General features: G+C 38.9%; 1 protein-coding gene across 1 annotated transcript; it reads left to right on the top strand.

Moving 5' to 3' along the window:
- The first annotated feature begins 2,090 nt into the window (after positions 1–2,090).
- On the top strand, positions 2,091–11,201 carry LRRC66 (leucine rich repeat containing 66). The gene is given in 6 exon segments (XM_074992097.1): positions 2,091–2,217; positions 2,412–2,478; positions 2,542–2,654; positions 2,657–2,755; positions 2,758–2,907; positions 8,587–11,201. Coding segments are annotated over 6 exon segments (3,171 nt in total).
- Positions 11,202–16,042: the final 4,841 nt, after the last annotated feature.

Here is a 16,042-nt window from a genome sequence, read left to right as displayed (position 1 = left end):
TCACGTAGTTGTAAATATAAAATGAATACAGAAAACTGAACTATTCACACAGAAATAAAAGATGTAACAGCAAATTTTTAGTAGGAATCAAAGGATTATAGTCTTTCTGGCTTCATAGCGTACCTGTGATTTGACTCAAAGATGGTAGTCCTGTCCAGTTGTTAAGATATGATTATTTTCCTTTAGGGGAATGATTTGCTTCTTTGTAAGGATATGCCATTTAAGCAGAAGCTTAGAGAAGAAATTGGGAATTTAAACTGTTCGGAAACAATAGAAAGCCATTAAGTATCAATCCAAAAATTGTGAATGGAATCAGTTCCCAGTCAGTCAATTGGGAATCAATTCCCTCCTATTGATCCTGCTGTTCCCATAATAGCAGTATCAATAGGAGACTAATGGACATAAATGTATGGGAAAATCCTGTATCATGCTAACTTGCATATTGACCATTTCCCAAAATATTTATTAAAATATGGAGTCCTACCATATGTGAATGGAAGAGCCTACAACAGAAACCCTTATAATTTCCATTTGCTTCTACTTTGCATTTTGATGCCTGTTTTTCAAAAATATTCCCATGGAAATATATTTATATATACCAACTTTAGTTCATATTTATTGTTTCAGTAGAATCATTCATTTTTTCACATCTGAAATATTTAGCAGTACTTAAATTTGCTTATTGAACTCCCGGTATTATAATATCTAAGTACAAACTTAGTCATGCTACAAGTTTGAATTATATAAGGTATTTATGAAATATTTTATTTATTTTGCTGAAATGATGTGTTTCAATGGTGTATTGACATTAACTTTCCTCTGCTATATAGGGTAACACATTTTTTTCTTGAGTACCTTAATAAAAATATTCTATGGATTCTACAGGTGAGAATTCCGAATAAAATTATTGTAAGACACAGTGATTAAGACCAATTACCTTCTTAGATAAAAAAGTAGCTATTTACAGTTATTAAAAATGTAAATTTGTTCCTAAGAAACCTGGTGTTTAAATTGTAAATTGACTAGATGATCTGTGGTTTTTAAACATGATAGTAATCTAGGTCCCAATTCTTCGTGGTATGGAAACATCTGCCTTAATTTTAACATCAATAGGACTAATACACATTTAACATTATGCAGGTTCTTATGTATCATGATGAATTACGGTCTTAATGAAACCTTTGCATTTTGATAATAATGGCAGCTTTTATTAAAACCCTCAACTGTTCTTGGAGAGAAACTCATAGTCCAATGTCAAACATAAATTTGCTAATTGCAAACCTATTGCACTTACTGTTTTTAGATTGATACAGTGTTTTCTAAGAGCCCTAGTGATCTTAATAATGGACGCCTGCAATAGCTGTCAGTGCTGCTGACTTTAACTAGTTGTGTTCATAACTACATGAATGCACACAGTTCCTGGATTTAGAGGTCTTATGGCTGTGGCATTTCATGCAACAAGTGTTTGAAAGAGCTTGTTTCAAAATCTGTAATGGTGTTAAATTATGTTTTTGGATTTGTTTAGCATGTCCATTTGTAACTGAAAGCTAACAAAGCTTACTCAGATGAGGATTAGTATGTATGCTGCTTGCTAATTATTTGTAAATTTTCTTAATATATTCAACTGCCTTCCTTAAAATTTATACAGATTGAAAAAAATAATGATGCCATATACCCCCTTTGTTGTGCATTTATTTGTGGTTTTACTTCTAACTGCATCCTCTTATATTTTTGGATTTATTATATAATTAGAGGATTTCTTGTGTGCATTGGTATTTAGTTAGTTACTTGGTACAGCTGAGATTCTAGGAATACTGAACATACAAGCTACATGCCTCTGTAAAACAGCATTATGTACTTTCAAAACATCTTGTTCTTCAAGAGTTTTTTAGCATTTGTAACAATTGTTTCAAAACATAAAACAGTGTTTTTAGTCTTTGGTTTTGAGGTGGAACAAATAAAATTCTAAAAATCTAGAACCTTTAAAATTTTGTGTATATGTACAAAGTCAAGTTTAAAATACATTGACTAACTGAACACGTGTTTTATTAACTAAAAGCATGAAATTCATTCCATATCTATGTCAGATTATGACTAGTAGACTTTGCTCCCTGATAAGTATATACAGTGAAAGAAATAGCAGTTCAAAAGTCCATCGTGTTATTAGTTCACAAGGTTCTGACTGGCGGTGCGATGGGCTGATCATCCGGGAGAAAAGTAAGAAAACTTGAAAATAAGTTTTTAGCAATTTCAAATGAAATGTACAGTTTGCAAAGTATTTGGACTCCCAATGAAACTGAATGATTAATACAAACTGGCAGTGAGATTTTTTTTTCTTTAAAGAAACATTGTTGAAGGTTTTTCTGATTTATCTTTGGTTCTTAATTATAATTTTACATGTTTATTTCTAGCTATTGTGGCAAATTCTTATTTGAATGTCATAGCAGTGACATTCCTTTGCCTGAATTTTATCAGATTGTCAGACACCAAATTGCAGCAGACAGGTGTTATCTGTAACAATTCTGACAGCTGATCGGATAGGAAGGTCTTGGTGAATTGTTCTTTCACTGGAAAATCTACTATCCCCACAGACATGTCACAAACAAAAACAGTAGTTGATTTAAGTTATAATAGTAATATTTTATTGTGGTCTAACTGGAAAAATGGAATATCCAATACATGAATGTTAGTTATAACCTGATTTGTGAGCTATCTTTAAATAGCTTTAGAAATGTACCACTTTTGGAAACTCTAAATCCAACAATAGTACCATCCACTATATCACACTGGATATACCTAAACCTGCACAGTTGACTGATAAACATGGGAAAGTTCATATTTATAATCTGCTTCCTTCTTTAAAAGTCTTGTGCAGGGAGAGAAATAATCTTAATGCAATTCCAAAAGGTTAGTAGCTAGAGAGTTGACCTCTAATACATAATTTTATAGATGGTTTTAATTCATTGAATGTGTTCGTGTAAATCTGAATCTCATTCAATTCTGTTCTTATGTGTAGTGGACATGAAAGATTCATTTACAAGAGATCAGAACAGGATTTACAGGCTTTTCTATGGTACTCAAATATGAATGAATGAATTTTTCCTCAAGACCCTGGCCTTCTCTACACTTGCTCCCAACTTTGAAGGGCGCACATTGATCAGGGCAACAAGAGATTACTAATGAAGTGCTGCAGTGAATATGCAGCACTTCTTTAGGCTAATTTTCCCCCATGGCAACTTCGAAGCATCAAACGTCAAAGTGCCTTTACTCCTCAAAATTTTGAGGTGGTATTTCTGGAAGCCTTGCACTTTTCACCTGTGTACAGGAAGTGGGTAGTTTCTCTGTTAGAAGAGCTCCTCTTATCAAAGGGAGAAAGGTTCATGTTAATTATTATAAATAAGACAGAGCCTTTCATAACCAATGACATACTTGGTTGACGTTACAGCAGGAATGGACAAGTCAACACCTGGGTTGGAGTGGAACTTCTTTACATAATGGTTCCAGAGGGTGGGACTGAGCAACTGTTCATCCAGACCAAGGGTTTTCTTGTGCAGGGATCCAATGAGCTGTATGAGTTCTCAGGTGACATTTGTAAAAGTTACTTAGGCATGTAGGAGAGCCTAAGTGTCAGTAACTTTCAGTGAATCTTGGGGTGTGTCTATGCTGAAGACAGAGGTGTAATTTCCAGCTCAGGTAAACACACCCATACTAGCTCTGATCCAGCCAAAAATAGGGTATAGCTGCCTCAAGTACAATCCCCGTTGAAATCTCAGGTTTGTATGCAGGCCCCTCACTTGTCCTGCCATTCACACCAGGTCTCCTACATACACTCTTAGGTTTAGCATGCTCGCTGGAACAAAGCTAGCACAGGTATGCATATCTGAGCTGGAAATTACACCTCCATCTCCACTATAGACTTTTAAAGGGGCTTTTAAGAGTTTAAACCACTTTTGAGACTTGGACTTAGACTATGTCTACAATGGAAGCGTCTGTTGACAGAGTTGTGTTGACAGAAACTCTGCGAGTGCACCTACACACAGGCAGATCGACAGAACAATCCGCTCTATCGACAGAGAGCCCCCCAACTGCCCTGCCCTCTGTCAACAGGAGGGCTGACGAGAAACTCTGCAAACAGGGCTGCCCAGTGAATTGGAAGCACACTTTGTTGACAGAAGTGTCTACGTTGCATTTCTGTCAACATGGAGACAGAGTAATTCCTCAAATTTTCGAGAGATAACACTGTTGAGACATACAGCATTCTGTTGAGACTCTGTCGATAGAACACTTTGTGTGTGTGCGTAGATGCTCCCTGAGTTATCGCGACAGAAGGCCCCTTCTGTCCACAAAACTCTCCAGTGTAGACACAGCCTTAGTGTTTTGGAAAGTTTTACTCCTGAGCTAAATCAAAGCACATCTTAATTTGAGTATCCCTTTGAAACCACTGAGGGTTTATACTCTGAAATCAAAGCTATTCATGTAATCGATTCACACTCATACAAATTTCAGACTAACAATCCAAATCACTTGTGTATGCTAGGTTTTTGGTGGTGGTTGTGGTGGGGGTTTTTTTTGTGCTTGGGCGGTCTACTACTACCAATGTTTTACTACATAAATTAAAAATGATAAATTGCATGAGATTACAACAGACAGCAGAAGGAAATATGCTTGTTTTTGGCAGCGCTCAGTAATGTTACTGCGCTCATGGACTCAAATTGAAAATAACCTTTTAGATGTATTTGATTTGTCAAAAGATTAAAATGATGGCATTGATACTGATACCCTTTTAAAAATAAAACTATAATGCTGACTAGAATATGCATGATAAACCAAAAACTATGGCAATCATTTGTACTATCCAAACATTAAAATACGTTTTGTTGGCAAGACAACATAAAACCATTTTTACCAGATAAAATTGGTGAAAGATTAAGAAAGCACTTTGAGCTTTATGTGTATAATAAGCAAGCGTGTTAGACTAGGGAAGGGAAGTTCACAAAGTCTGCATCAGTCATCTAGTGAGATATCACAGACTGATCAGTGATTTTCAAAACAGTTCCCAGCTAAAGAACGTGTACTTATAGACCAACAAGGTAATCAAAAAATTCATCCTGATGCCTTCAAGCATCCCAAAAGCCTGTGGATTGTAAATGTGTTAATTTTCAAAATGAAAATGTTATGCATAGAATACTTGTTAAGGACATTGCGTGTCATAAGCAATAAGAAATTATTTCACAATCCTTAGTATACAATTGTAAAAATTAATCTAAAAGATATGAAAAAAATCCTTAGTCTGGTGACAACAGCTCTACATCATAGCTATCAGGGGGGGAAACTGTAAAATATACAGATTATTTTTTCTTGTAGACCATCATAAGTGGTCTAGTTTTTAGGGGCAAGCCTTTCATCTTTTCTTTCAGGCTAAGTCCATTCTTTGTAACTCTCTTAACCCTCATTAGGATGTGCTCACACATCAATTTCAATAATATCAATAAGTGAATAATTCAAATGAGTGTGCATCACACAGCTTTTAAATTAAGGAGAAAACAAGTATCAGAACAGAACTCTTTATGCGCTGTCTTGTAGTTTTGAACCAAATTTAAGAGGAGGCAGAGTGCTTTGAACACTCTTCATGCAGGAAGCATGCAGAGCAGATTTCCCAGTCCCAGTTCCCATCCCCACTAATAGATCCCTCACTGGATATTGCCTAAGGTACATGAACCATGGCAAAGGCCTGCACATTCATGCACACACATGCATGGGCAGATTAAAAACACAAGCAGTGTACATGGGCCTATTACTGACCAAAAAATAGGTGTGCCTGGCTACTTCTTTTACAGAATGTGTAGCTGTCCACCCTTCTTAGTAGCCAAACCATATATTTCCAGAATTAAGCCTCTGTTCAGTGTATACAGCTCAGGATTTATTTTTTTCCCCTCAATGTCTGCTTCATGAACAGGGTAAAGAGATTAAAAAGACCAAGATTATTTAATTTGGAAGGGAGACAAGCAGAAAGAGCTATAACAGAAATGTATAAAATAATCAGGTGCAGATAGTAATCAAGGGCGTGTTACTTATTTTCCCCCTAACACAAGAGCAAAGAGGAACTCAGAAATTTTAAAAAGTATACTTAAAATAGACATTACTTTTAATACAGTTATTGTTCTAATTTTAATCCTACCTACCTAACACTCATTCTTCAGAGCATGAAGTATTCGTCAGTTGGACCAAGAAGATATTTGAAAATATTACAGAGTTACCTTCATTTGAAGCATCTGAAATTAACACCTGTGAAAAGGGCAGAACTTCTCCCCATGAAAGGAGGGGGTACAATTGTACAGTTTGAAAGAAATTTAATGAAGCCTCCTACACCCTATGTAGGAGCAGTCACATTGAGGATGAACAGGTCCTAAGGATACAGTCATCATCCTGTATAGGGGGAAAAACCTACATACCTAATTTACTATTGGAATCTTCTGTATATTTGAATCACTTACTAAACCAAGCTGTTGTACAATTGCATGTGGAACATTTGGAAGGTATTTTTCCTATTTTCTTAAAAATGTTTAGCACATTTTTGTCTTGTCAAAACTGGTTCATTGAACCAAATGTTATTGCTAATGATGCTAAAGTTAAGACACCATTTGCTCCATACAGCTCTTTGTAAATTAATTTTGAGTAACCTGTTATTTTGAAACAGGTTGTGAACCTCAGCAACAATGCTATGACAACTCTTCTACCAGCAGTATTCATTTATTTGAACATAAATTCACTTCAGACTGAGGTACCAAACAATCCTTGGATATGTGACTCCAGGCTCATCCCTTTCACACAATTAGTTTTTTTCCCTAAATCCTGGAAGAAAAAGTACAATATCTTATGCAGTGAACATGTCAGCTGTCTCTTAAAAGGTTTAATTTAAACTATGAAAAGCCTATAGACACTAATATTTCATTTAAGGAAATCTCTGTCCCAACAGGAGAAATAATTGTGCTAGATTCTTCCTTGGATAAAGCCTGGGGTATGTGTAACAATTACTATATCCATGCACCATTTTAAGTTCCTGTAAAATACATGTGAGTAGATGATAACCAGGCTTGATTCCTTAGATAAAAATCTTCATTAATGACAGTGGTCCCATAAATATCAATCAGACACATTAAAACATTACAATGTTGTCTTTAAAAAGGTTTGTTGGAACTTGATTTTCAAACATTTTATTAATTATTTCAAAATGTTGATTTTATTTGATGCATCTTCAGCCAACAAACTTATGTTGCAGAATCAATCATACCAGGAAGTTAATACCAAGTGAAACACTATAAATTAGTCCATATTTGGGAGGATGGTAGAGGCTGGATAAGTTTTGCCATCCTTATCAGAGTGATGTAACTCTGAGACAGTGCTTTTGGACAGTTTGTAGAGAAATTAGAGGTAACACTGTGGTGTTATTATTCTTACTGGGTAAGGTGAAAGAATGTTTTCATTTGAGGGCATAACCTGTGGAAGAGAGAGGATTGATTTATTTATTTTCATAATGTGGCTATCCCAGGCTTTAACACATAATAAATCACTTTTGTAAACAAATTCTTATTGACCTATTTTCACACTAACTCTCTCAATGCTAATCACATCCATAAGGGCCAAGACTTTTCCCACTCAGTTCTCTCTCTAAAACGGAACCCAATGAGCAAATAAGTTTTGCAATGGTCCTGAAGGTTCAACAACGATGGTCTCTGACAGACTATTGGAAAAGTAAATTGAAGGGTTTTGGACGTTCCTTTTGAGATGGATGGATAGGAACAATGAGGTATGCAAGCCAATATCTACTTCCAGGGTTGGATACAAAGAAAAAAGGCCATCTCTAACATATGCAAGACCCACACCAGCAAGGATTTATAGATCAAAATCAATACACTGACTTGCACCCAAAGATGAAGTAGAAGCCCCTGCAGATTTTGGAGCAGATGCATAAGTAGGTTCCCAGTAAGGTGTGCCAGTAATTAACAAGCATCAACATTCTGCACCAAATGAAATTTGAAGTGATTGTCAAGAAGATACAGCTATAGACATATATCTATTATAAGGTTCAATAATAAATTATTTCAAGTGTGAATCAAAATCATATTGATTTAACTCCAGTAATTTCTCCCTCTAGTACTTACACAGTATGAATATTTGAAAGACTAGGGGCCAAATTGGAAGTGTGCATGAGGAGATATGGTGGTTTATGTGAAAGGTAGCAGGCAGGATATTAGCAGACTGCTGGGGGATAAGCAGAATATGGGTTTTGTTTAATATTTAAGAATTAATAACATCTAAAATTGTTAAAGATGCATCATAGTGCCTGTATAAAAATGCTATTGTACTGAAGACTATTTAGCTGTAATAAACAACAGATTTACATATTTAATATGTATTTAATTATCTTTTTCATTTCAGGGAATGAATAAATCTATTGAGGGATGCCCAGTGGCAGATTTTCCAAGGCTAATTGGCTTCCTCATATTAGACAGAATGGAATAAAAACATAAAAATATGCAATATCGGGAAAACTGCTGAAGAGCCACGTGCATGTGTTTGTAATAGAACAAAGATATCTCATCTATGACATATATATGGAGCAAAAATATTCACCATTGTTGGTCAGAAATGCCAGAGACATCAATGCTACTGTTAGACAAGGAAGAACACAAGGAGACTTCACCTTAGCCGTCTGTCTCTCGGTGCTCATTACATTTGTTTGTGCTTTTTGTCTTGGTGCTTTCACTAGACCTTACATAGGCAGAATCTGGAGACAAATATGTAGAAAGAAAAATGTGGCTTCAGAAAATGTATTTTCTAATCATGGATTTTCACCTGAAACCCTGGCATTCGAGAACACTACAGACACACAAACAAGCCTACATCAAAAGTTGTCTTTTTGCAGTGGAAACTCTTCACGAAATGCAGGCTCTTTCATTGTGAAAGTTTCTAGCTCACATAAAGTTGCCATTCATAATGGAGTATTTGCAGTAAATGTAGAAGAAGCAAATAAAGATCAAAGCAGTAACAACATCGAAATAGAGACAGAAAAGGTGTCTCAGAATAACCAAACACCTAATTCTGCTGACGAAGCAGCTATTGACAATGAAACATTTTCTGTAATGTCAGATCAGCAGTGTAACAATAGAGGCTTTCAAAGAGAGTTATCAAATAATGACATTTTATCACATGAATCAAAATACCTTTTTAATGAAGATTCAGAAAAAAGCAGGTTGCCTCCTGTAGCCTGTGGATTTAATATGGACTCTTACTCATGCCACACAGATTCAGATTCACCAGTCTCAAGAGAAACTAACTTTTCTGAAGCACAAATACAAGCAAAGGCAAGGGGTTCTGAATACAATATAAACAACAGATCTAATTTGTTTCAATCTGAAATTGCAGAGTCTCTGCAAAAGAGACATATTACTTCCCACACTCAGTCACTGACTTCTCAACAATTCAAGCTCAAGCAACATAACTCTAATAAAGAGTTTGAAGTAAATGACAACATAAATATTCTCAATAACAGAGATAATTCTATTTTACCTCGAAGTTATGACAGAGATATAAATATTGATCATTCAAACACCTACCAAACATTAGAAATGTCTCCAGCTAGTATTCAAGAGCATGATTTTACAGAAGAAAATATTAGAAATACAGACAATTCAGTGGAGGTGTGGAGTGACAGCAGTTCTATAGATGAAGGCTCTGCATTCACACTGAGCAATTCTAGCTCTTTAACAGAAAGTGATCTAGGACAATCTAACGCTTGTGATGATCATCTGACTAACCTACCAGTAACAGAACAGGTGATTACCTTCAACAGCAGTACTGGCAAATCCACCACATTACTACAGAGCCCTACCATTACTTCTGGATTTCAAGACAATATAGAAACAACTGAAAATAAGAACAAAACATATTCTGAAACGGCTACTATTTCTGGATCAGGTACTGGCACGTTGGAAACATATTCATCTGTTCTGCATACAGATTCACCTCTCACTAATATATCTGACACTACTCATATTGATAAGTTTGATGATCATATCACCCTGTCAAATTCAAATACAAATAATCCTTCATGTTGTGAAGCTCCTGATATGTTTGAGTATGTTATTGGTCCAAATTCACCCGCCCAAAATATGTCGACTCCTGTCTGCAAACAAAATGTAAATTTGAATTATATAAATTTACCCTTAAATTATTCTCCCAAGTCTACTCCAGATACAGATAACATTATTTCTAAAAACATTAATTTGCACCTTTGTGAATTTCCTACTCTAACTCAGGATTTAGACAGATCTACCTCTACTGATCAAAAAGAAAATGTTACTGAGATCAATACAGAAGAAAATCATAGTTCTCAGAGTTCCTCCCTGAGGAATTACATGGAAGATGGCAATAAATTAAATATAGCAAATATTAACACTACTCATGTCAACAATAATTTTATATTCACTTCTATTGATTTTGGTTCAAACTGTGTTGCTAATAAAGCATCACTACTGCACTCCAACACAGACACTGATGAACCATTTCTTCCACTTCATTCTGAGCACACAGATGAAAAATCCGTTGCAGACATTACTGAGAGACAGGACTACTCAGTGCAACAGCAACAGCATACGGACATGTCTGACATTTATGCACAAAAAATGCAAAGGGATTTTAATGAAAGAGAATGTGACAAACACACAGAGCAAGAAGTCTTGTCTGGAATAGATAGAGACAATTCCAGTTTGTGTACAGCAGAACTGCAGTTTCCCAATATTATGACAAATTCAAGTTCTTCCGAAACAATGCAAGAAAAATACTTACAACTTGATCATCTGAGGGGAAAAAATGAATGTTTCTCTGTAAACCCACAAAGCTTTTTAAATGAAAATGTGCAACATAGTTCACATAAGGTATCACAGAATGCTGAAGAAAATACAACTGGTAACCGAACCAATTCCAGTAAAGCTGAAAATGAGACTTCTTTGGCAGAATTAGAAAACAATTTTAAGGCAATTGCAGTTCTCCAAACTTCAAGTGAAAAACCTGAAAAGAAAAATGAAGCCACAAGAGGGCAGCTTTTAGAAGAAGGCAGCTTTTTTGTTAAGAAGAAAAAAGCTTTTGATGGTTTTGCAAGTGTGCTACAAAGCAGGAGACCAATGGACTCCACAAAATAAAATGTAGGATGCTAAATGACTGTAGTGAGACTCTCCGTAATATTTAGTAAGGGTACACAGTCTTACAGAATAACTAAGTAAATGCCAAAATGTGCTTAGTTTAAGATGCATTGTGTACTAATATTGAATAGTAAACTTAAAAACATCCCTCCAACCTATATGCCCAGTTTTCTCAGCATAATCATCTGCCCTGACTTATTTCAGAAATCAATCCATGCTGTAAAACTATTTTTAAAACCAAAGGAGAATGACAATAGTATGACTCTATGGGTCTGCTATATTGTAACACACATCAAGCCTGACACACTCATTACACCCACCACACTGTTTTCATTACATTTATCTAAAAGGTATCATGTAACGTGGTGGTTCTCAACATTTTCACTAGTGTAGACCCAAAATCACCCCACCAGACCCCCCATCATTCTATTTTGTATCATGATTTTTATTTACCTGCAATTCCTTTGCAGACCCCAGTTTGGGAACCACTCACATAAGGTATCGCGTAACCTGGTAAATGATTGTGTGATACATACACAAGCTGTATACAAAGAGTTCTGTATGTGTGCTGGAAATACATTCTGTAAAAGCAGTGCATACCTGGAGCCTGCCCCATCAAAGGAATATGGATCTCCCTGGCTGGCTTGATTAAAAGCGCAGGAAGATGAAAGCACATTAACATAGAAGGTAAACAAAGCAACCAAGCAGCAGTTTAGTAAGTGCACGGGGAGAGAGGAGTCTGCATCCCTTCATGGAGTCTTCTCTGCTCTTAAGGCACAGATAACTGACTTTAACGATCATAGGGAGAGCCAGAAGACATTAATTACCCATTACTTAGGGACATAGGTTACATCACCCTTTAAGCCTGTGAGTGTTGGATACCCTGTCTGGGCATTTGAGTTGCTTGCTGCTGAGTAAGAAGTAACAGTGTTAGTCTGTAACTTCAAAAACAACAAGTAGGCCTGTGGCCCCTTAGAGCCTAACAAATTTAGTAGGTCATGAGCTTTTGTGGCTAAAACCCCCTTCATCAGGGTTTTATCTATGAAAGCCCATGACCCATGGATGGAAAAGATTAGAAGGAATGCTGCCCATCACCAGGCTTCACCCACTGCATGCTTAACCCTCCACACTTATCCAGGGAGCATCTGAAGGTGAGACATGGGGAGAATTTATAAACACCATTCAGATTCAGTAAATGTAAAACCCATAGGGTCCAAAGGTTTAGATTTACAGGTTGCGCCTCTCTCATCCAGCACCCTCGGGATCTGATGTGTTGAACAGGAGAATTTGCCAGACCACAGGAGGTCACTATTGTCTAGCACATTACCAACGCTTCCACAGCTTCCTGAGCTCTTAGAAGACCTTTCCAGATAAATCACAGCTAAATAACAGCACAGAACACTGAGAGCCAGGACTGGTGGCTGTAAACAAGCTTTATGGGACCACAGGAAACTTGGCCACACTCATAAGTGGTTATTCAGCTAACTAAAATCATGCCAGATTAAAGATGCTGCCAGATTAGAGAGATTCAGCTGATAGTACAGCATCATGCTGAGTCCAAGGGGAACCCCTGCTAAGGCTGCAACCAGGAGTATTTCTGCATCCTGGTTAATAATTAGGGCTGTAGGTTTCGGGAGAGTGAGGTGGGTGTGTAGGCTTGAAAGCAACAGTTCAAGCATATTCAGGCCCATCTCTCCCTCCATCCTCTTCCTCTGTACCTCCTTACCTTTTCTTTCATAGTTTTGCTGCTTCTATTACTAGTGAACACTCCATTACAGGGCCTGGGAAGGAACAACAGAGTGAGCTCTGTCCACAGCACTGCATAAAAATTATATCATAGGCCATGAAATAAGTGCAACAAACCATGAAAAAAAACCTAGTGGAAATGGCTATGCCATCAAACAAAGAAAAAACTAGCAAAGTTATTTTCCCCCTTTTATCATTTCTAGCTATTGCAATTTAAAGTTTTACTGGCAACAACAGTAGGCAAAAATAAATTCAAGCCAATTTATTATTTTTTCCAGCTCTTATCTTTCCCATGACCTCTTTAGTTGACTGTTTTGCTACTCTGCTACTTTACGGGTTGCTATTAAGATTAATTAATGGTTGTAAGCAACTAGTATGTTTCATTCAAGAAAGTCGAAGTGCAAAGCACTGTTTAGTTGTCTTCCATGTTTGGTACAGAGATCTTTATTTTCATTTATCTACATAAAAATCTGGGGGGTGCTGGTTAACTAAGTCTGTACATTAGAAAATAATGATGCTCTTCTTGTAACAGTGATTAAGAAAAGAGTATGTTTGGAAATAAGCACTTACCCATGTATAAATCAAGAGGTCCAGGTGACATTCATCTGAAAAAAAAAAGAGATAATCTTTCTAAATCATTAACTTTGAAATGTCACTGATAACTCTAGAGCAGTGTTCCTTAAACAATGTTCCATGGACCACTTGTGTTCCGTGAACAACTTGCAGGTGTGCTGTGAATATTTGGAAAAATACACTGATGGTATATATTTTCTATTATTAAAACAAGATACAATGTTACTTCTTCATTGCTATGATACCTAACTACCTTACTTCATTTGGGTTTTTGCTGCATATGTTGCTGTTTGTTTTTCGTGTGATGACAATTTTTTGAAGAAAATTTTCTTAAGTGTTCTGTGTAAAAAAATATTATTTGGTGTTCTGTGGTCTCAAACAGTTTAAAAAACACTGCTCTGGAGGACTGAAAGAAAATAATACATGGCTTTTATTTTCCATCTTAGAAACGTTCAACTTGGCATAAAGGAACAAACTCACTTATTAGGATCCACATTCCCCTAAAGGAAGAGGGCAGCAGATTATTCCTTATACCTAGGTATTACTCCAGCAGATACAAGTACAGATGTGAGACAATTTGTGTAAAATAATCTCTGTGTCTAGACTAGAGCGATCTGTCAACAGCAGTTACTCTTGGAAGATCTTCTGACACAACATTTGTCAGCAGATTGCGGCCAGACAGCAAAGAGGATTGAAAAAGCAATCCACTCTGTTGACAGAGAGTAGCCAGACTGCCCGGCTGCTCTCTCGATGCAACAGCCCCAGAACCCCATCAGACAGGGCTGCATGGCCAGCCATCCCTTCTGGGAGCCTCTGCAAGGTGTGCCCTTAAAGGGCCCCCCAACGATGCCAGTTCCCTGCCCATGCTGAGGCTTGCCTACCTCCATGAGGGACAGCACAGCTGCTACAGCAGGGCTTTGCACTTGCTGAGAGGGACACAGTGCTCTCCAGGTAGCCATGGTGTCAGAGCAGCTCCTGGTCTTGCAGTGGCTCCATCCAGAGGTGCTTCAGAATCTGCTCCACCTCATCATGGCCGTCCTCCTCTTCCTCGGGGGGGGAGCCTGGCACCACCTCTGAGAAGCATGCCATTGCTGCCGCACAGACCCACCTGACCTTGGCCCCACCCCCCGCCTGCCCAGGTGCACAGGCAGATCTGGAGGCACAGCACCAGTTCCGACTGGTGGGAATGGCTGGTCATGGGGCTGTAGGATGACCAACAGTGGCTCCAGAATTTCTTCATGGGGAAGGACACCTTCCTGGAGCTGTGCACCTGGCTTGTGCTCGCCTTCCAGAGACAGGGAACCTGGTTGTGGCCTGCCATCCCTGTGGAAAAGCGGGTTGCTATCACCCTGTGGAAGCTCACCACCATGGGGAACCAGTTCAGCGTGGGGAAGTCCACTGTCAATGCCCTCCTCACGGAGGTAAGGCACTCTCGGGCTGCAGGCCCTGCCCGGGGGGTGTTGTCCCACCCAAGGGGGACCCTCAGGGAGTGGGAAGAGGCTGCAGGGGGGAAGCCCCATCTCCAGGAGACCATGCCATCCCACCCTCACACAGCCCTGCTGCCTGGGGGAGGAGGTGGCCTTATGGGGGGCATCCCAGAGAGATTGGGTGGGGGGAGAGGATGGGGACTCCCTCCCTCAGTACCTGACTTGTGTGTTTGGTCCCCTCCCTCTGCAGTTATGACAACCCTGACCATGCTCCTGCTGTGGAGGCTCATCCATTTGGCATACATGGACAGAGTCATGGATGAATTTGCACCCTGGGGTTCCCCAACAGCTTCCAGGCCATCAATGGGTCCCAAATCCAGATCCATGCCCCAGACTATAGTGTGGCAAAGTATATGAGCCACAAGGGATATTTCTCCATTGTGCTGCAGGCCCTGGTTGACCACAGTGGCTAGTCCATCAACATTTATGTTGGGTGGTCAGGCTGGGCACATGATGCATGGGTGGTCCACAACCCTGACCTGTGCCAGAGGATGGAGGTGGGCACCTTCATCCCCCGCCATGAGCTGGTGGTCAAGGATGTGCACATGCCACTGTGCATTGTGGGGGATGTAGCTTATCCTCTCATGCCCTGGTTTATGAAACCCTACACTGGGCAGCTGGACCTTAGCCAAAAACTATTTAATGCCCGCCTGAACTGGGCCTGGATGCACACTGAGTGTGCCCTAGGACACCTGAAGGCATGCTTCAGGTGCCTGCTCATGTGCCTGGATGTGGCAAAGCACAACATCCTAGCAGCACAATGTGCCCTCCACAACTTTGTGAGGAGAAGGAGCAGGCCTTCCTCCCAGGGTCGGGGGCGGATGCCGGCTGTGGCTACAAGCAACTGGGCACAGCTCCAGTTCACCAAGCACAAAGGGACAGGCTGTGGATCCATAAGGCCCTAAAGGAAAGCTCCCGCAGCCCACGATGACCTTCTCCAGGGCACCTCCAATGGGGCCTTGGGCCCACAGCCCCACTCCATCCCCACCACAACCACTCCCTTCACCCCCTACCCTGTCTCTGTCATCTGTCCCT

The sequence above is a fragment of the Carettochelys insculpta genome, chromosome 4 (genome assembly GCF_033958435.1).
Source record: "Carettochelys insculpta isolate YL-2023 chromosome 4, ASM3395843v1, whole genome shotgun sequence".
NCBI lineage: Eukaryota > Metazoa > Chordata > Testudines > Carettochelyidae > Carettochelys > Carettochelys insculpta.
The sequence above is the reverse complement of the archived record's forward strand: the minus strand, read 5'-3'. Positions and strand labels throughout refer to the sequence as shown.